We start from the raw sequence: 22286 nt of genomic DNA on the forward strand, positions 1-22286 counted from the left end.
GAGATTATACCAATAGATTTGGAAATTGAAAGAACATGCAGATAGAACCAGAAAAAAAGAGGAGGTTGGAGTTTACCATGGCTGACAATTTGGGAAACAATGCTAATAATTGTCAAGGGGCTGCAGAGGTTCCAAGGGAGCAAGGACCAAGAACATTGAGAGACTATATACTTCCTACTGTTACAGGAGTGCATTCATGCATCAGACCTCCAACCATTGCTGCAAACAATTTTGAGATTAAGCCAGCAATCCTTCAAATGGTCCAATCAACTATTTAGTTTGGAGGTATGCCAACGGAGGACCCCAATTTACACATAGCTAATTTTCTGGAGTTATGTTCTACGTTTAAGATGAATGGGGTGAGCGATGATGCTATAAGATTGAGGCTATTCCCATTTTCACTAAGGGATAGGGCGAAGAGTTGGTTGATATCCTTACAGGTGAATTCTATCACTACACGGGAGGAGTTAGCTCATAAATTCCTTGCCAAATTCTTTCCTCCAGCAAAGGCTGTTAAACTAAGGGGAGAGATCAATAATTTTTACCAAATGGAAGGAGAGTCACTGTATGATTCTTGGGAGCGATTTAAGGAAGTGTCCACATCATAGTATAGAAAATTGGATGTTGGTGCATAATTTTTACAATGGGTTTAATGGAACAACTAGAACAATTATAGATGTTGCGGCGGGAGGTGCTTTTATGAGTAAGAGTGCTAATGAGGTGAATGAGCTATTAGAAGAGAAGGGGATGAATAATTATCAATGGCCAACTGAAAGGGGACAACCAAAGAAGGTGGTTGGAATGATGGAATTGGACGCTATATCAATGCTTACAGCTCAAGTAGCAGCCTTGACAAAGCAACTACAAAAGACTACACTCCCATCTCAAGCTATGCAAGTTCAAAACTTGTGTGAATTGTGTGGTACAACCCATCCACCTAACCAATGCCCTGCTCTAGATATGAATAACATGCCTATGGAAGAAGTACAAGCTATAGGGAATTACCCGAGATAACCCAATAATCCCAATTCCATGACCTACAACCCAGGCTGGAAGAACCATCCCAATTTTTCCTGGTCCAATACTCAAAACACTCAACAACCTTACCCTCCACCTCAGCCACAATATCAACCTTCCCAAAATAAACCACCATATCAATAGCAACATTCATACCAACAACCTCCACTTGGATATTATCAACCACAGAATGGACCACCACACTCAATGCCAATGAAACCAGCTAAACCCCAACCTAATGTACTTAACCAATTCATGACTGAAATCAGGGTGTCCATAAGGAGTTTGGAGACTCAAATAGGGCAGTTGCCTACTTTAATGTCTAATAGAGCTCAAGGAAATTTTCCTAGCACTACATAAGTAAATCCTATAGAACAGTGTCAAGTTATTACTTTGAGGAGTGGAACAAGGTATGAAGAGCCAAAGAAGAATCAGTCAGAAGAAGAAGGTCGAAGGGAAATACACAAGGCAAAGAAGAAGAGAAGTCTAATGAAGAAAAGGTTACAGAAGACCTTAGCAAGGAAGAAGAGGTACCACCTGTGAGCATTGACCATCATGTTAGAATTCCATATCCACAAAGGCTTCGCAAGCATAATTTTGATAAGCAGTTTGCAAAGTTTTTAGAGGTGTTCAAGAAGCTACATATTAATATACCGTTCGCAGAAGCATTAGAATAGATGCCCAACTATGTGAAGTTCATGAAGGAGATTCTGTCTAACAAGAGAAAGATGGGTGATTATGAAACAGTTGCATTAACAGAAGAGTGTAGTGAAATTTTGCAAAGGAAACTTCCTCAAAAGTTAGGAGATCCTGTCAATTTTACTATTCCATGCACGATTGGGGAGTTTGAACGTAAGCATGCACTTTGTGATTTGGGGGCAAGTATTAATTTAATGCCTTTGTCAGTATTTCATAGACTTGGTTTGGGTGAAGCTAGGCCAACCACGGTAACATTGCACCTGGCTGATAGATCTGTGAAGCATCAACGTGGAATTATTGAAGATGTGTTGGTGAAGGTGGATAAGTTTATATTTCCAGCTGATTTTATAGTTCTTGATATGGAGGAGGATGAGAATGTTCATATTATCTTGGAAGGCCATTTTTAGCAACTGGGCAAGCATTGATAGATGTGCAAAAGGGAGAGTTAAGGCCAAGAGTACAAGGGGAAGAAGTAGTATTTGATGTGTTCAAGGCTATGACTTATCCTAAAGCAAGTGATAATTTTTTTTTCAGTGGATGTGGTAGAAGAGGTATTAAGGAGAAGAAAGTTAATTGAAGATCCTCTTGAAATTAGTCTTACAGTTGATGATGTAGATGGTGAGGATAGTGAAGATGCGTTGAGTTATTTGAAGTGGATACAATCATATGAGTCGTGGAAGCATAAAAAGTTTGAAGAATTGGGCGAGGGACTGGAAAGATCATTACCATCGATTTTGAAGCCACCTGTGTTAGAATTGAAGGCTTTACCAGAACATCTATGCTATGCTTATCTTGAAGAGAAAGAGACTCTTCCGGTCATAGTTTCATCATTTCTTTCGGAAGTAGAGGAGGAGAAGTTGTTGAGGTGTTAAGGGCCCATAAAACTGCTATAGGGTGGACTCTTGCTGATATAAGAGGAATAAGCCCATTGACAGTTATGCATAGAACTCTTATGGAAGATGATGCTATACCGACTATTGATGCTCAACGAAGACTTAATCCGACAATGAAAGAAGTGGTGAGGAAAGAGATATTGAAATGGTTAGATTTTGGAGTGATTTACCCTATTTCTGATAGTGCTTGGGTAAGTCCAGTACAAGTAGTACCTAAAAAGGGTGGCATGACTATGGTGAAGAATGAGAGTAATGAACTGATTCCAACAAGGACTATGATGGGTTGGAGGATATGTATAGATTACCGGAAGTTGAATAAGGCAACTAGGAAAGATCATTTTCCTTTGCCTTTTATTGATCAAATGTTGGATAGGTTGGCGGGGCATAACTACTTTTGTTTTCTGGACAGGTACTCAGGTTCTCATCAGATTGTAATTACACTGGAGGATGAAGAGAAGACAACGTTTACATGTCCTTATGGTACTTTTGCTTTTAGAAGGATGCCATTCGGGCTATGTAATGCACCAACCACATTTCAATGGTGTATGATGGCAATATTCTCTGACATGGTTGAGAAAGGGATTGAGATTTTTATGGATGATTTTTCGGTTTATGGGTCTTCTTTTGACAAGTGTTTGACTAATTTGGAGTTGGTTTTGAGGAGATGTGAAGAGTCGCATTTAGTACTTAATTGGGAGAAGTGCCACTTTATGGTGAATGAAGGAATTGTATTGGGGCACAAGATTTCTAAGAAAGGCATTGAAGTGGGTCGAGCCAAGATTTCTACGATAGAGAATTTGCCACCTCTAGTTCCAATTAAAGGAGTGAGGAGTTTCTTGGGCCATGCGGGATTTTATTGGAGATTTATCAAAGATTTCTCCAAGGTCTCGAAGCCGCTGTCCACCTTGCTAATGAATGGGGTTCCGTTTGATTTTGATGCAAAGTGTCACTAAGCTTTTAAGATACTTAAGGAGAAATTGATTTCATCACCTATAGTTGTAGCACCTCAATGGGAATTGCCATTTGAATTGATGTGTGACGCTAGTGATCTTGCAGTTGGGGCAGTGTTGGGACAAAGAGTTGACAAGGTATTTAGAACGATTTATTATGCAAGTCGTATCTTGAATGATGCTCAAATTAATTATGCAACTACGGAGAAGAAGTTGTTGTCCATAGTGTTTGCCTTTGATAAGTTTAGGTCGTACTTGATTGGGAATAAGGTGGTTGTTTACACAGACCATTTTGCGATAAAATATCTTATGACCAAGAAAGATTTCAAGCCTCGTCTTATTCGGTGGATTTTTTTGTTACAAGAATTTGATGTGGAAATTAAGGATAAGAAGGGCACAAATAATTTGGTGGTTGATCACTTGTCTAGATTGGAGGTTGATGAGGAGTCTCTTGATAAAGAATTTCAGATTAATGATGCTTTTCCTGATGAGCAGTTGTTTGAAGTAAGTGTTTGTAAAAATGTTCCATGGTTTGCAGACTATGTTAATATTTTGGCTGCAAAGGTTATACCTCCTCAGATGACAAGGCAATAATTGAAGAAATTCTATTCGAAGGTGAAGCACTATTACTGGGAGGATCCTATTCTGTATAAGCATTGTCCTGATCAAGTTATTAGAAGATGTGTGTCTGAAGAAGAGATGTTGTCAATCTTGACTCACTGTCATACGTTGCATTGTGGCGGTCATTTCAGAGGAACAAGGATAGCAGCAAAAGTTTTGCAGAGTGGGTTTTACTGGCCTACATTATTTAAAGATGCTAATGTCTTTGTCAAAAGTTGTGATTGTTGTCAAAGGACTGAGAATATATCAAGAAGAGATCAAATGCCAACGATTGGTATTTTGGAAGTCGAGTTGTTTAACGTATGGGGAATAGACTTTATGGGACCTTTCCCGCCATCGTATAATAACAAGTACATTTTTCTTGCGGTGGACTATGTTTCTAAATGGGTAGAAGCTGCAGCAACTCCTACTTGTGATGGGAAAGAGGTACTTAGATTCCTTCACAAAAATATCTTCACTCGGTTCAGCACCCCCAGAGCAATTATTAGTGATCGGGGAAGTCATTTTTGCAACAAGTCGTTCACTGCTCTTTGTGCTCGCTACGGTGTTCATCATCGAAAGGTGTTGTTTTATCATCCAATTGCAAATGGTCAAGCCGAGTTGTCAAATAGGGAGATTAAAGGTATCTTGGAAAAGACTGTAAATACGTCAAGGAAAGATTGGTCAAAGAAGCTCGATGATTCACTTTGGGCTTATCGCACTACATCTAAAACTCTGATTGATATGTCACCATATCGATTGGTGTTTGGTAAGGCATGCCACTTACCGATGGAACTTGAGCACAGAGCTTACTGGGCTGTGAAAAAGTTAAACATTAATCTCTTTATGGGGGGACAAAATAGGCTTATGGAGTTAAACGAGCTTGATGAATTTCAAAATGAAGCTTATGAGAATGCAAGGATTTATAAAGAGAAGTCGAAGGCCTTTCATGATAAGCGGATATTGAGGAAGGATTTTCAACCAAGAGATAAAGTGTTGCTATTTAATTCAAGACTTAAGCTCTTTCCTGGTAAATTGAAGTCAAGATGGTCAGGACCGTACACGGTAGTTGCTTCACTTCCTTATGGAGCAGTGCAAGTTCATAGTGAGAAGACGGGACACTTTAAGGTGAATGTTCAGAGATTGAAGCATTATTTGGAAGGTCCGATGGAAAAATGCAAATCCGTGGTGATTTTGGAACCACTTTGATTTGAATACAAACAAGAGTCTGGCTAAAAGACATTAAAGACAGCGCTCTTAGGAGGCATTCCTAAGTTATTTTTATTTCTTTTGTAATTTAAGTTTATGTTATTTGTTTTTATTTGGTTTGGAACAATGTTTAGGGAATTTGTTTTAGTGATTATTTTTAGTTTTAATTAGAAATTTTTTTATGTAATGTATGAATCATGAAAAACGTGAAAAAAAACGCAAAAGTTTACAAGAAAAGGGTTAGAAAAATGTTATTTTCTGAGGCAGTAGCGCTACAGTGCTGAGAAGGTGGCGCTACGGCGCTATTTACAGAGAAGATGGAAATTTTTGTCAAGGTAGTAGCACTACAACGCTGAGCAGGAGGCGCTACAACGCTATTCTCAGATTGAAAAAGGCATGTTGAAACGGCAAGTAGCGCTACGACGCTGCTTAAGTAGCGCTACGACGCTGCTTAAGTAGCGCTATACCCAGAACCCAAATATGCCCAGAAACCCCTAGTAGCGCTACATATGTAGCGCTACAACGCTCTATCCCAGTTCTTTTTTTAAAAAAGGGCTGAATTTCGAGACTTCTTGTTCCAAACCCTCATTTTCTCTTCTCCTTTTCGTGTTCTCTCTATCTCAACACCCCAAAACCTCCATAGATCCTCCATTACAACTTCTTATCAGAAAATATCATCTCTTCCACTTATTTTTTTCATTTTCTCTTCTATCTCAACCCTTTTGTCCATTAGTCAAATTTTTACCTTTAAAATCAATTTAAATTTTCAAATTCCATTTGGAACCCTAAAAATTCAGAGTTTTAATTTCTTGAAGAAGATTAACATTTTCAAGGGGCTTTACACAATCAAGCCCAAGGGAGACCATTTCAAGGGTTAGTAAGTGTTTTCAATCCCTTTTATTCAAAGATTTTTGCTACATTTGGGGTTGGGTACATTTGTTGCTTGCTTTTGGAGGATTTTAGTTTTTGTTGCTGTTATTTGGAGAACTTGGGTGTTGTGTTCTGTGAAATTAAGTTTATAGGGTGGTTGAGAATAGGGAAAGTGTTTAATTAAAGGAGAGGTGCTGTAAAAAAATTTCTGGGTTTGAGTGTGATTGAGAATGTAGACAATGGATCCTAAAAGTAGAGCGGGAAGGTCTAAGGATAAGGGAAAAGGCCAAGCTTCTGCCTCCCAACAAAGGGATGATAGCTCGGAGCAAGAGTATGATGAAACTAGGTTTATAAATTTTCATGCTCAAGAGCGTTATGAAAAGTTTGTAAGAAAAACATTGATTCCTGAACGTGAGGTAGAATATCAATCTGACCCTTTTGATCATCAGATTTTTGAATTAGTTAGAGCTAATCTCGCGACTCGGAAGTGGGAAAGTTTTGTTACAAAACTGGCGCAGGAAAATGTATCATTGGTTTATGAGTTCTATGCGAATTTAAGAGCTAAACACAATGATAAAGTTTTTGTTAGAGGTAAGTGAGTCTCTTTCACTGCCGAATCCATTAATAAGGTTTTCAATGTCCCGCATATAAAAGAGCAAGAGGAGGAATATACAAGATTTTTGAAGGGATATATAGATTATAATGTTGTGGATGAAAAGCTATGTTTTGAAGGTGCTCCTTGGAACTTATCTGGCTCTTTACCTAAGAGTATCACGTCATGTCAATTGAACATTGAAGCTAGATTTTGGGCTTTCTTTGTATGTGTTGGGTTCATGCCAGTAAGTCATGTGTCTGACATGACTAAGGATCGAGTACTCCTGATGTATGCATTGATGACAGGGATGACTATTAATATGGGTTCGTGGATTAAAGAAAATATGGAGTTCATTGAAAAGGGTCATACCACTGGACGTTTGGGCCATGGATCTGTCATCACAGTGTTATGCTATAAGGCTGGAGTTCCTGAGTTAGTTACTGATATTTATCAGTCGTTGTAGCAACCTTTGTCGATTACTTTGATGAAGGATCATCCCAAACCTGCTCTATATGTGCCACAGGCGAGGAAAAAGGGTAAACGTCGTGTGGAAATGGAGGTGGAAGAAGAGGTTGATCCGGTGTTGCTGGGGGGTAGTAGTGACCATAGCATGAAGAACGTCAGTGATAGGTTGGATTATCTTATCCAACAGAATTAGTATATGGTTCAGCAGCAACACATGATGAATCAATACATGGGCCAATGGTACGAATATGAGGTGAACCATGTGGCTCGCTTAAACAACTTGGTGAGTCGATGGTCTTTAAACAAGGCGGACCAAACTTATTTTGCTCCACCAACACCGTATCCACCATATTCTCCATTTTACTCTCTGCCTCAGTCATTTGCTGGATTTCCAGAACCATAGCCTCCGCCATCTCAACCTTTCGAGGGACCTTCGTCCCAGCCACCACAACCGCCATACTGATGTGGCTGGTCAGGTAAGTCTTTGTTCTCATTCTTTCTGTACTTTAACATTGAGGACAATGTCCGGTTTTAAGTTTGGGGGAGAGATTTATTTCTGGTGCTCTTTGATGCGTTTGCGTTTTACCGTTTGTTTATTTTAATTTTCGTAAGTTGTTTGTTTTGAGTCATGTTTTAGAGTGTAAATTAAGTTGATAATTATTTCCATTTTAATATGATTGACTGTTTTGTAGTATAATCCAAAGGAAAAATTGATGTGCTTTTAAAAACAATCTATGTGCTTGGTTAGATTACTTTGTTTTTGCACTATAATCTGTTGACATTAGAGATATATTGCTGATAAATTGCAAATGTTATAATTGAGTTATTTTATGCATGTCAAATTTGGATTGTGGATTGAAAAGGTTGAAATAAATTCTAGAACCTGTTTGCTTACTATTTGAGATGAAATTTGAAACAATGGACATTTTGGGGAAATGATATAGGCAATTTTTTTTTTGGACTGGTTGTGCCTTTCAAGCTAACCCTATTAAATTTTATCCTTAGTCAACCCTTTTGTGCCTTACAACTGTTTTCTTGTTAACACATTATTTTGAGCCTACCTATGAATTGGATTACCATTTACTCTTTTTGACCCATACCATGAGCATGAAAATTATTATATGAGGGGAGTGAATGTGTAATGGGATGTTTGTATTATGTGTTATTCTATTAATTACTTGTGATTGAGAAAAAATTAAAGAAAGTGAAAAATGAGTATACTCCCAAACAATTATCTATTGAAAAAAGCAAAGTCTGGGGGAGTGTATTGAAAATATATATATATGTATATTCTCAATCATTGTACAGAAAAAGGGGTAACAAGGGATGAGTGGTGTAAAATTTCTGGGAAAGTTTGTTTAGTTGGAATGCTTGTGGTATGATTAAGCCTAAAATGTCTCTTTATCTACCTATACCTAAGCCTTTTATTACAACCCTTATAAAGTCCTATTGATTCTTGTTTGTGCATTTGTTTATATTAATGGAGAATAGTAAGTAATGCAGGCATATGGAAATATTTGGTTATGTGGTTAGTTGGTGAGAAGTTGATGTGCATAAAGTGGTTCAATTATTTTATTTGCGAGTTATGAGTAAATAAGCTTTGGTGTTGATAGATTGCAGTGAAAGGGTGAAGTAATTTTGGCTGAAAATCTAGATTAATGTTTTAAATAGCATGATTGTTTTTCCTGAGAATTATATGTGCATAGCAGTCTTAAGTGTTGGGATTGGTTAGTTATGTCAATTTGGTTTGTATAGGTTTGAGTCTAGTTAGATTCTTTACTCGAGGGCGAGTAAAGGTTTAGTTTGGGGGAGTTTGATAAACGAGTTTTAGGCTCGTTTATGGTCTAGTTTTTAGATTGGTTTTCGTTAGTTTAGGGTTATTTTATTGCAGAATTATGCTCGTTTGCTCATGTATCAGGTTTTCCATGCTAAGTTGGTGAAAAGAGTGAAATGAAGTGAAAGTGGAAGAAAATATAGTTAATTTGGAGAAAATCGTGTTTTTCGGGGTCGATATGTACGAGCTTTGATACTGTCAATAGCGCTACAGCGCTATCAAAGTGGCGCCACAGCGCTAGGAAGGATATGATGGAGCCTGTTGAATCTGTAAGTAGCGCCCCAGCGCTATCAAGACCAGCAGAGTAGCGCCCCAGCGCTACATCAAGGGCGCTACAACGCTAGTGAAACAATTTTTAGTGCATTTTTGGTTCTGACTATAGTGCTACAGCACTCAATATATAGCACCAAAATGCTATCAATGCATTTTTCAGATTTTAAACCACTTTTTGAAGGGAAAGCGGTCTTTTCACTTGGGAACATTGGAAAACTATTTAAGAAACATTATTCTGCGATTTTTACAAGAATTTCTGATTTTGAAAACCCTAGATCTAGAAAAGATTGCTGCTTTAGATTTTTTTTTTTTTTTTTTTCTGGTTTTAACTTTCTAGAATTTTCTTTTTCATCTGAATTCCTTAGGTTATTTTCTATGAGTAATTATTTGAATGTTATTTTCATCATGTTATCTATGAACTAATTTCATTTATCTAGGGATTAATGTAGTCACTGGGATTTCTATTTAATTTTATTATGATATTCTATTTATATTTCTTCTCTATTCTAATCTATATGATGTTTGTTTAATGCTAGTAAATATTTGATTACTATTTACTTGATTTAATGGTTTTGATTCAAAATTCGAAAGATGAGAATTGAATATTCTATCATTATATAGACATAGGTTGCATATTGGACGAAAGTACATGTATGACTTGTGTAGTAATTATGTTTCTTTGCTTAATGCCTTCTATATGTTCAAGTTTATCATAGAAATGTAGAAAACCTGCATATAGATTGAGATCTTATATCTTGAAAAATAATAGGAATCGAATATATTAACATGCTATTAGAATAGGAAGAAGAGATTTATAATTGATTAGTAAAATTATTATAATGAAAAGTTGATGAAATTAATTCCTAGGCTTTTTTATTATTGGTTTTTTAATTAGTTGATTCATTGTTTTGTTTCCAGTTATTTAAATTTTGTTCATAACTTAGAATATTCATTTTAATTTTAATTATTCATTTAAGTTTAAATTCACCAAATAGAAGGTTAAAGAACAATTAGTGGTATTTGGAAAGCAGTCTTCGTGGGATCGACACTCTACTTATTATATATTACTTGATTCAACCACGTATACTTGGTGTTAATTTTCGCAGATCAGGGTCCAATGGAATAGGCCTAATCTCGGGGTTTGGGTCAAGATAAGCTACCACTCAAAGTCTTTTTCTTTTTCTCTCTTGAACCTCGTCGATCTGACGTCAAAAGTGGTCTCGTATATCTTCTTGCTCGCACCGTTCTTCGTGCTCCTGGATCAGTCGCTGGTTTCGGGTCAAAGGCGATTCAGCACGGGGAGTTGGTGGGTAGTAAGGGATTGTAAACTTGGACCCCCACCGATTCTCAGAGTACTGAGACATCTAACAAGGAAGAAAAAGGTGAGGGCCCATCATATAAAAAATCATAAGGAAATTGTAATTTTTATAACTCGACTTGAAAGCTCGAGATAACAAGATTGCCTCAATCGAGACCAAAGGCTCAAAAAGGCGAGATTAACTCAGATGTCATTCCCGGATTATTGTAAAGTTCGGGCATCGAGGACGCACCCACGCGAGAGTGGGGAGGTTAATACTAGTTTAAAAGAATCACGGGTTTTCAGGGAAAAAGTTGGCAGTTACCCGAAAATGTGATATTTTCGGGATTCGTGTGTTAAAACCCTAAACCAAAACCCTATTTCTTAAGCTACACAAAACCTCTAACCAAAAATCCCCCGTTCCAGAAAAACTTCATTTTTACACATTTTTATCATAAAATTTTTAGCCTAAATCATGGTTCTAAGCATGCCAATGCTATTTATATATAAAAATAAAAATAAAAATTTGCCTAATGCAAGAACGATGCCTTATAAATCTAGTAAAAACCAGAGAAACATCTTCACGGACAAAAGAAACGTAAAAATAAGAAAAAAGAAAAGAATGTGAATGAGGATCAGAGCACTTACACAAATCGATTCGTGGGAACGAGGAGATCGTCGACTGGAGGATGAGAAACAGGAATGACTCCACGGAGCCGAAGGAATTGGAGTTGTTTTGTTTCTTTGGTTTATAAAACATGCAAAGAAAAACTCTGGTTTTTTCTTTCTTTTTCTCTAATTCGTGTTCTCTGATGAATAAAGATGGAGGAGCAGTATATATATACCCCAGTCAGCATTTCAAAAGTCGAATTGATCTGGGTCGTTGATATGGATCAAAAGAGGATCTAAGGGGTTAAATTTGATTTCAGAGATATGGTGGAAAAAAGAATCAGAATGGATGTGCACAGAAAAAGAGGGTACTCAAGTACTCTGAATGTGCAATCCCCGAGTGACGCGTGTCCATACTCGAGTATGGTATGTGGCATGTTTTTCGAAAGGAGAAGTTCAAAAGTTTCATTCTCATAGGATTCGAACCAACACTTTTAAGGGGGCAAAATGTTACACCCAAATTTCACAATCGTCATAAATGAGCCTCGAAATGTAGGCTCGTAAAGTGTAAGCTCGAAAATGTTGAGTAAGGGTTCAACACTTGTATAAATTAACATGTTTCCTGAGTTGTTCCAATTGGTGACCGAGCATCAGTTAAGAAAGTTCGAGCTTAGGTATCAAGCTCGAAAGGATGGATCTTCTCCGAAGTCTGAGTGCGATTCAAACCTTTATTGCAAGCTCGAAGAGGTTGATCTCCGATGGGTACACTCGATGAAATCACTGGCTGAGGATGAGACTAACCAGAATGATGAGCTCGTAATGTTGGTTGATCTCGAAAGTGTATAAATTGTATGTTCGAGGTTGATAGTCAAGTTTGAACACAGTTGTTGTTAGAAAATCCAAATTCCTTTGGGGCTTGTTGTAATCTGATAAGAAATCCTGATTAACATGGGATATTACATTATTAATGTATTTTAAATTTAAATTGTAACTTCCCGAAATAAAATGGAAGATATTTTGTTAACCAGTCCATAAATAGACTGAAGAATTTCATTTGGAGACACATACAAGTTGGTACTGAGAATACTCTGAAAAATTGCTTTAAGAGAATTCCACCACTCAATAATATTGACTTGTGGACTAGACAGATTTTAACTGCTGAACCACGTAAAATGCCGATTGTTCTAATTTATTTTCTTAATTCTGTATTTAGTGCTCTTCATATTTAAGTTGACAAAAAACGACATCAACAATGACTGTTAAATTTAAAATTGAACCACTTTTTATAATTTAAAATGTTATAAGAATAGTGCCATGTAGCAATTCTTAGATTTAAATTTTTTTGCTGCTTTTTTTTTATATATGTTATGTTTGGTAAAATTTTTGTTTTTGAATTTTTTAAACACAAAATAGAAATATTATTTTTATTTTTGTTTCTTTATTTTTAAAAAATACAAATATGTTTGGTAACTATTTTTGTTTTTTTAAAAAAATAATAAATGTATTTGACAATTTTTATTTTTATTTTTTTGTTTAATAATATAAAATAAAGTATTGCTTTGAAAAAGAGTGGAAAAAAATAATCGAAAAAGTCAAAAATAATTTAAAAAAATTTTGTAAGTGAAAATTTTATTTTCCAAATTTAATGAATTTTAATTAAAAATAATAAATAAAAATAGAGTTATCTCACGAAAAAGCAAAAAAATCATGGATCAACTTCAACCTTTTGAATCAGTACCAAAATTTAAGAGCTATTAGTGGAAATAGAACATTTTTCCAAAATTTGTCCTAATCTTTTGAAAAGATAGCCTAAAATGTGATGCATACATTTCTTTTCTGCCCTTTTCCTGGTGAAAACGGCCAACACCATATTTGGATTTGCTTTAAAAAATTGCCAAAGCTCAAGAAAAAAGAAAAGGATACTATCAACAATTCAACATGTTATATTCATACGGCTGTGAAGTTGATATATTTATGTAACACTAAACCTATTCCTTTAAGCAAAAACCACATTTTGGCTTTTGCCAGCATTGCAGAGGCTCAAAAAGAACCTGGCATATATTTTTTTCTTTTTTACACTTTTAACTTAATACATAAGGTCATTTTTGAATTCTGCAAGCTGATAATGCAAACCTGCATAACTCTTTTAACTCTTCAGTTCAGGGCGAAGAGTATATCCACCATTTTCTTTGGAGAACAGAAATGTACAAGCTAGATCAGAGGCCTGCCACCTTCTGGCTTTGACCTGTAATTTTTCTCCTGATTTCACCTAATATGACTGCTCTCAGCCTCAAAGTAATAAACCTGTCAAATCTTTTTCTAGGGCCAATCTGACCTCCTTGCCAAAACAAAACTGGAGATGAGAAATTAGTATGTTGTGGGTTTGTGTGTTTTAGGAAACTCTTTTTCTTGAGGATTGTATTGTGAACGCGACATATTAACAAGACCATCGAAGAAGATGAAAGATGATTAAGGCTGAGAATCCTATTGACCAGATTCCCTTGTTTAAAGGACTTGATGCTGAAGCTGCAAGTACATTTGAAACACACAATTAGATAGACGATCATGCACAGAGTGGTGTAAATGAGGCAAAGTACAAAACTTTTATACTTGGATTTATGAAAAATTTAAGTATGCTATAATACAAGATCAAATAATGGAAAAAGGAGCCAAAGAAAATTGTTAAGCAGACAAAAACCAGGTAACAAGTTCTAGGTGGAAGAAATCTCTTTCGAACTCTTTCATCTAATGTCTACCAACTAATGATAAAAACCAGATTTATATGTTTTTAAATGAACTTGTAAAATTGCAGTGAGGTGCAGGAATGAAGACACCAACATTACAAGACTGAGAACCAGGTATAGATGATCGCAAGCACATGCAATCGACATGTGAATGAGCATCTACACTTGGATGTAAATCTCAGGTCTTGTTTCCAGACATATTCTAATTCACCATCTTTTCTGGAGCATTGTTGTGAATTCTTGTGATCATTAAGATAAAAATCTGAGACGAATGGAGGTTACATCTCTCCTTTCTTTCATTTTCTTATTTATTTTTTTCAGGCATAAATTTTAAATTTTAATGGAGGTTATATTAAAATTTTAATATATTATGGTGATAACACGTAACCAGAAGTTTTCCCCAGCCTAACCTTTTTCCTTAATTACCTGCACCAGTCATTAGACAATTTCCCATAAATCAGGAGAAGAAAAATCTTAGATGTAACTTACATAAAGGGGACGGAGCAAATGATGAAGACACCAAGCCTTCTGTCTGTCCCTTGCTTTTGCCTGGACTTGGAGCATGGGCCACATCAGGTACAGCTGAAGCATCTGGAGATAACTTAGATTTGGGACCCATACGCCGTGAGTGAGGAGTAGGAGCATAAGCCGGAGGAGTAATTGAGTTAGTTGGGGACGGGCTTGGAGAAACTCTAGAGCCATGATATGGACAAGGTTGAGGAGAATGCAAAACAGCTGATGGTGCTGGAGAAGAAGTTTCACAGTTAACACATGGTTGGGGATCAAGGACAACAGGTGGAGATGATGGAGGATAAGTTGGAGGAGCAGGAAATGGGGAAATTGATGAATGTGCATGATCAGTTGGTCCTGGAGCTGGAGAAGGACTTGGAGGAATTGAAGAAATTGTACCTTTAAGATAGCTAGACAAACTGATGCTTTTAACTTTACCAAAGACAGAGTTATCAAGGCCAAGATTTCTTGCAGGCGAGCCTTGAAGTGTTTCAGCCAATTGCTTTAATCTCTGAGGCAGGAGGTTCCCAAAATCAGACATGACAGATGCCTGAATAATGACAGGAGCAGCTGCTGTGGAACCAATTTGATTTGTTATTTGCACAAACACATTCTGCATATAGAAAGGGAGCATGGATTAGTGCATCCTCAAGAAAGAAATGTTTAACTAACTTCACATTTTAGTTATATAGTCCTTGGAGACTTTTGATAAATCAGGATCCACACATCCATTATGAACATTGTTCCCAGTACTCAATGGTATCCAAAATTTTCAACCTTCCCTTCTTAGATCTTAATTCTGTAAAATAAATGCGAACAAAATAATATTCTAATTTTTTATTTTAAGAAAATAACGGTATAACATATTCTTTAAATTACTACTTTAGGTGTCACTGTTTCCCAGACATTTTCTTTTTCTTCTAGAATGATTATAATTTTGACAACAGTAGAGAATGTAATAACTTTTGTATTCGAGCTCAAATTGGGCAAAGCAAACTTGGTACTCACTAAGAAATAAGTACCAAAATAGGTATAGAAAGTCAGCTGAGTAAGCAACATACCTCATAGGGTCTTAGTCGCAAACCGAACTTCAACTGATATTTTAATTCAACAATATTTTCCAATATCTCAGAAATGGAATTATTGAGTGTAAAATTAAACAGAATCTGAGGTATCTGCCAGATTGATGCAGATCGCATGGGAATTACAGTGACTCCTCCTTGAAACTTAAGAATCTCAAATGCAGATGGCTGCCCAAAAATTGATGCTGTTAGCGTTAGGTTGGTTTGTTTCATAAACACCTCAATCAAAGATGATCGCAGCACACTCAAGGACACTGGACTTATTTGAGCATTTATTGGATCAGGAAGAGCACCGAACACCACAGCAGTCCAGTTGGGCACACCTGATTGGTGCATTGATAAAATAGCGATCTGGTGGAAGGATAAAAGCAGCTTTAGTTTGTTTTTTCAGCCTGTAAATAATATATATAACTATACATAACTCCTACAATTTTCAAGTCAAACCTTTGTATCTGGGACACCTATTTCTGCATTGATATCATATTCTAATCTTCCAATGTGAGGAACAAGCTCTGACACAGGTTTCTCCAATATGAAATACGCCTGAGCAGAGGCTGGAAATAAAGGAAAAATAATTAGAATCAAACTGTAAGGAAAGCTGTAGGTATTGTACTTGTACAAGGCAACAAAAACACAAGCTTAAATTGTAATATAATGGCCGAAAGTTATTGTATCACGTGAAAAGTGCTTTGAAACTTTGTATTCTTATTATCTTCCTTTTACAAGTTCTATCTTTGTTTGATATATAACTGTATCGATTCCTTTACTGCATTTAGAACAAGTAGTTCCACAACTTAAAGTAAGTCGTGATAAGATATGTCAAGGCTTCTCCAACGTGAAACCACCCCCTCTCACAAAAAACATAAAAATAAATAGATAGCAAACTTCACTATGGTCTATTTATCTGAATCTGCTCATACAAGAATAAGACTCATGTAATCTTAATTATCACGGTTATATCAAGTTCTTGGCATGAATTAAACATTCAAAACCTGAAATATTATCAGGCCCATGTGTTTACATCTCGATTAAAATATACAGAAATCCTGGACTACCAATGAACATCTGAAAAGCTCAGATACAAACCATATACAGAATCAAAATCTGAAGCAGAAAATGTCTAAATTCCAGGATCTGATTTCAGCTTCCATGTTGAAACCACGCAATTGGAGACTACAAGCGAATTAATATACGTGAAAATAAAGTAAATATCTAAATATTATCCACAACTTACAATAACAAGGTTGGAAAAGTCACAAGAAAGAAATTATCCATAAAATTGTAACAAAAAACAAAAAAAAGAAATAGGACATCAACAAATTCTCCATATGTATTCTAAACTCTAAAGAAACCGTTTAAGCAAATCTAAGCAAATTATTTCAACCAAACTGAAACTATAAATGTGCATAAAAACCTTGCCCACCCCACAACGGTCAAATGTAAGTTAAAGATGAAAAAAAAACAAAAAAGAAAGTAAAATGAAAATAAATTTGTTCATTGTTAATTATTTTATAACTATGACCACTATGCACGTTATGTGCTTTCATTGTAACTTAGAGGTTGGCGAAATCTATGTGCTTTCATTATGTTTGACAGTTGAGCAAAATAGTTATCTCTTTTTTATAAAAGTGTGTAGATAACATAAACTATTAGTTTTAATGGTTTTTTATTTTTTTCTATTAATTCTTATATTTAAGAGCTGCAAATTGTAAATATGAATTAAACTTAAATAAATAAATAACTAAATATATTAAAATAAGATATTTTTGAGATATTTTACAATAATAATTATTTAAAATTAATAAAAACATATATTTTATAACTTAAATAAAATTTAATTAAACTTATTATTATATTAAACATATAATATTTTGTTGTCACCGTCAATTTCAAAAACTAGAACAAACATAAACTTATTCAAAAATAAATAAATAAATTTATTAAAATATGATATTTTTAAGATATTTTATAATGATTTAAATAAATAACTTATATTTATTTAAAAATAATAAAGACATAAATATTATTTTTTTATCTTATAATTTTGTGTGATAATTTGTTTTTTATCAAATGATTAGAGTTTTTTTTTCTTTATCAAATTCACCAAAAGACATTGCGAGATACATTAGAAACTAAAAATAGTTGATGAGTATACATTACAGTCTACACTGTGACTATCCAATTCTTATTTTATTTCTAAATATTATTGTATTTTATATATAAGTCATGTAGCAATGTAAATATATATATGTCAACGATGTATTTAGATGTCATATAGGTAGAGATTATTGATATATATATTTATATATACTATAAAACTATAATTCATTCTATTATATATATATACATATATTTAAAAACAGTAAACCATATTTTATTAAAATTATAGACAATATTTACAACTTTAAAATTAAGCAAATGTGCATTGCACGTTGCTTCTAACTGGTATATATATATACATATTTATAAGAATAAATAACATTTTTGCCCCTGAACTATAGACTATGACCACTATATGATCGTGCTCTTCGAATGATTCGAGATGTTAAAAAGTCTTCCCGAACAATGCACGTTAGTGAAATATGAGACTTCTATTAGATTTCATCCTAGATGGCTAACGGATTGATGAAGTGACATTTTATCTATTGATGTGGCACTGTCATGTGTAAAATAATTAACAATTCTGCCCCTTGAACTTTGAACGCTACCAAATAATAACCCTTTTTCAAAAAAAAAATTATTTATTTTTTCTAAAAACAATAATCAAATCCTTAAAAAACTAAAAATTTAATTAATAACAAATAACTATTTTTTAGTTTTACTTTTTCTTTTCTTTCACAAAATAAAATAAATCCATTTTAGAATGAAAATTTAAAATAAAATACTAAAATAGAGAAAAAACATTTAATTAAAGAGGATGTAGCACTGTCATATGTAGAATAATTAGCAATTTTACTCTCGAACTTTGACTGCTATCAAATAATACCCATTTTATTAAAAAAAATATTGATTTTTCTAAAAATAATAATCAAATCCTTAGAAAATTAAAATTTTAATTAATAACAAATAACTTTTTTAGTTTTAGTTTTTTTTTTCTTTTAAAATATAAAATAAATCTATTTTAGAATGAAAATTTAAAATAAATACTAAAATAAGGAAAAAACATTAAATTAAAGAGAACGAATGACGAAGGGCTTAAATAAAAAAACTTTTAATTTACGAGGAGTAACAAACTATATTTTAGGATTTATTTTTAATTTTTATTTTAATATATATTTATTTTATATTGTAAAAAAAATTATTTGTTATTAATTAGATTTTTAATTTTTTAGTATTTGAAAATTTATTTAATTAATTTGAAACTTTTAGTATTGTTTATTTTCTTAATCTTTTAAAATTATTTTTTTAAAATTTTTTAAGTATATAATTATTATTTTTAAGAAAAAAAAATAGGTTTTGTTAAAAAAATTAGTTTTAATAAAAAATGCATAATTTGGTAGTGGTCAAAGTTTGGGAAGCAAAATTACTAATTATTCTACACATGGCAATGCTACATCATCAATACGTTAGCCACCTAGGACAAAATCTAACAAGTCTCATATTTCAATAACGTACATAGTTCAGGAAAATTTTTAACATCACGAATCATTCGACACAATCACATAGTGGTCATAGTTCGAGAGGCAAAAATGTTATTTATTCTATTTATAAATAGCAAAGAGCCTCGCATAGAATGAAACTAATGTACCCAGTCACAAATATGTTGATGTTGAAGCAGCACAAAGCCCCTCTAAGAAGGAAGGCTAATACATGATCACTATAAGGCTGTGTAGTTGTAGTGAATGCACTATTATGAACTCTGGATTCAAGATTACTAGATATATTTTTCTAAAGCAGCCAGACTTCCTCAATTAACATTTAATAATATTTCATCCTCAAAATGAATTCAAATCAGAATCTAATAACCAAGACAACCTAAAGATGCCCTTTTCAAAACTCCACTAGGAACCCAGGAAGTAGTTGAATCTAAACATATTAACATGACTATTATTGCTCCCTCAACTTTGTTCATACAATTTCCCAAAACAACCACTGGCACAAACAACCTAAACATCATTGTACTTCTACCACACACACACACACACACACACAATAACAACAATAGCTATTCTCCAAAATGAATGGCTGAATATGACGACAGTTACTAGCTACTATAGTACTCCACTCTCTTAGTTTTCAATATATTCATCCAAAAACTATTAATTGAAATTGTGGAAGTCAAAATCACTTATTTTATATCCAATGCCTACCATTTCAAAATCTGCTAAACTCCCAAACTACTAATGTAAGATAGTTAAGAATCAAAATTCAAAGAAGCCAATACTAACACAATTATATTTCCTCCTTGGAACCATATCCAAGGAACTAGTCCAGAAAGGTACATCTCATTGCATATAGCTTCTAAAAATAATAAAAGTTAACAAAAGCAACCATGGAACAATTTTCAACAGAAAACGCAGTATTAAAACTCAAGTCTCAAGGGATGAGCCTACACTTGTAGACTAGCTATGATTTAATAAATATAAAGAAAACAGAGATGGAGTTTAGTATATTCTTGCCACAATGTTTGGATTTCCAACTCAATTCTTGATGTCATGTGAAATACTTATTCATTACGACTGATATCAATTATAAAAAGTAGTAGAAAATTTAATATGATTGATATCATACCAAAAACCCTAAGTGCCTAACTACATCTAAAAGCTATCTGCAACGGAAAATAGTAGAAACTAGAGAAAGATAAAGCTTACAATTCTAAAAAATTCCATTAAACAACTAGGGCATATAGATGTAGATCATTTCCATTATATACTAAAAAGACAGAAACCCCTAAAGAAACCCCCAAAAAAATCCCAAGTATGAACTAACAAATTCCCAGTTCTTCAAATCACTGAAGAGCCCCAAACTGCGAAACAAGATAAAACAATAACCTTTGTAGAAGCCACTAAAAAAGGCAGCTGCCAAAAGTATAATTTCAGAGAAAAGCATCAAAAAATTCCTGATCACAAAGCTGAAAATAAGAAGAGAATTATCAAACCAAGCTCCTAGTTACAAAAAAATTAGTCTAGTTATGTCAAATACCCAGAAACCCATCACAGCTCAAATCACCCAAAAATCATCTATGAGACCCAGAGATACAAAACCCACGTATACCCATTTGCTAAAATCATCTGATTACCATATTAGCACACCAAAAGAATGAAGCATAAAAAGAGGAAATTAAAGGTGAAGAGAAATACCACTGAATTTGATGGCTTCTTGGGCATCAAATCCGTAGTTAATTACACGATGAGGAAGGACCCAGAAGATCCCAGAGACCAAAATCGATACAGTCAAAATCAAGACGAAGACGCATTTGAAACTGAAATCTTTGGCGAATCGGGAGTGAACCACCGAACATCCCGCACAAAAAAATCCCGAAGAGTCTCGATTCTGGTCGAACTCATCATGGCTCTGCTGTTGTTGCAGAATTTGCAATTCACCTTTCCCCATTTACAGAGCATCTGTGAAAAACCTCTCTCTCTCTCTCTCTCTCTCTCTCTCTCAGTACTAGGAAAGTAGAGAGACAAACAACACAAAGAGGTGAAGACAAGTGTAGATAGATGGTGGTGGAGAATAGACCCTTTTCCACTCTTTCACTACTACTACTACTATACTTTCTCTCTCTTGCTTTCTCTCTCTAAGTAAACAAGCATAGCCAGAAGAGAAGCGAAGAGCAGGGAAGCCACGCACTGAGTGAGTCTCTTTCTCTATCTCTCTCTCTTATTACAATATTCGTTTGGCGTTATAGTTGGCTACCCAACGTTGAGGAGAAGCAAAGGTGAAATTAATAAAACAATGTCTTAATTTTTCCAATTTCAAATATTCCTAATGCAATCAATGGACCTACTTTCTCTCTTTTTTTTTTAACATTTTATATTTATCCTTTAGAAAAGAAAAAAAGAAGCTTTGATTTTATCCGAATTAATATTTAGGGTAAATATTACTTGGGTCCTAAATTTTACAAAGTCTATCACTTAGCTCTCCAATTTTATTTTATTTTTGTAGCAATTAGATTCTAACAATTATTTTTTGACTCACATAAATCTTCAATGTCATACATTATTAAATAAATCCTAAAAATAAGAATAAATTAAGAATTTAACATAAATAAATAAATAAATATTGACGCCGTTTTTCGTCAACTTAAAATGTAGAGCACGTAAACAGTAAAGAACTATGGCAAGAATAACACAATAAAACAATGAGAGTTTTTTACGTGGTTCAGCAGTTAACTCTGCCTAGTCCACGAGTCTTTGTTATTAGAACTTAGGAAATTTCTAGAAATTCTTTAGGGATGAATTCTTTAGAGGTTCTCGCAAGATCACAAAGTTTCGGTCTTTTACAATGGTACATGACTTCTCTATTTATAGAGGAGATCTCAAAATACTATCTCACACGTTTCGGAAAGTTATTCTATATATTAATAAATTTAATGGCTTTAAAGCCTGTAACTCCTATATACAAGGAAACGTCCCCTGAAGACCAGGGGGCGTATAACCGACTAGTTAATATCTCTTTATTGTAGGGAAGTTACAA

At 34.3% G+C, this 22286-nt stretch overlaps 1 protein-coding gene and 1 pseudogene across 1 annotated transcript; both read right to left on the reverse strand.

The window, feature by feature from the left end:
* Positions 1 to 515: 515 nt before the first annotated feature.
* LOC133787742 (small nucleolar RNA R71) lies at positions 516 to 611 on the reverse strand (annotated as a pseudogene).
* A 12620-nt stretch (positions 612 to 13231) lies between these two features.
* Positions 13232 to 21503, reverse strand: LOC133782102 (uncharacterized). The gene is made up of 5 exons (XM_062221292.1): positions 20948 to 21503; positions 16092 to 16201; positions 15627 to 15998; positions 14545 to 15178; positions 13232 to 13837 (listed from the first exon to the last, which is right to left on the reverse strand). The coding sequence occupies exons 1-5, from the start codon at positions 21198 to 21200 to the stop codon at positions 13749 to 13751; spliced, it is 1458 nt and encodes a 485-aa protein (XP_062077276.1). The 5' UTR covers positions 21201 to 21503; the 3' UTR covers positions 13232 to 13748.
* Positions 21504 to 22286: the final 783 nt, after the last annotated feature.

This window comes from Humulus lupulus, chromosome 6 (assembly GCF_963169125.1).
Source record: "Humulus lupulus chromosome 6, drHumLupu1.1, whole genome shotgun sequence".
Lineage (NCBI taxonomy): Eukaryota > Viridiplantae > Streptophyta > Magnoliopsida > Rosales > Cannabaceae > Humulus > Humulus lupulus.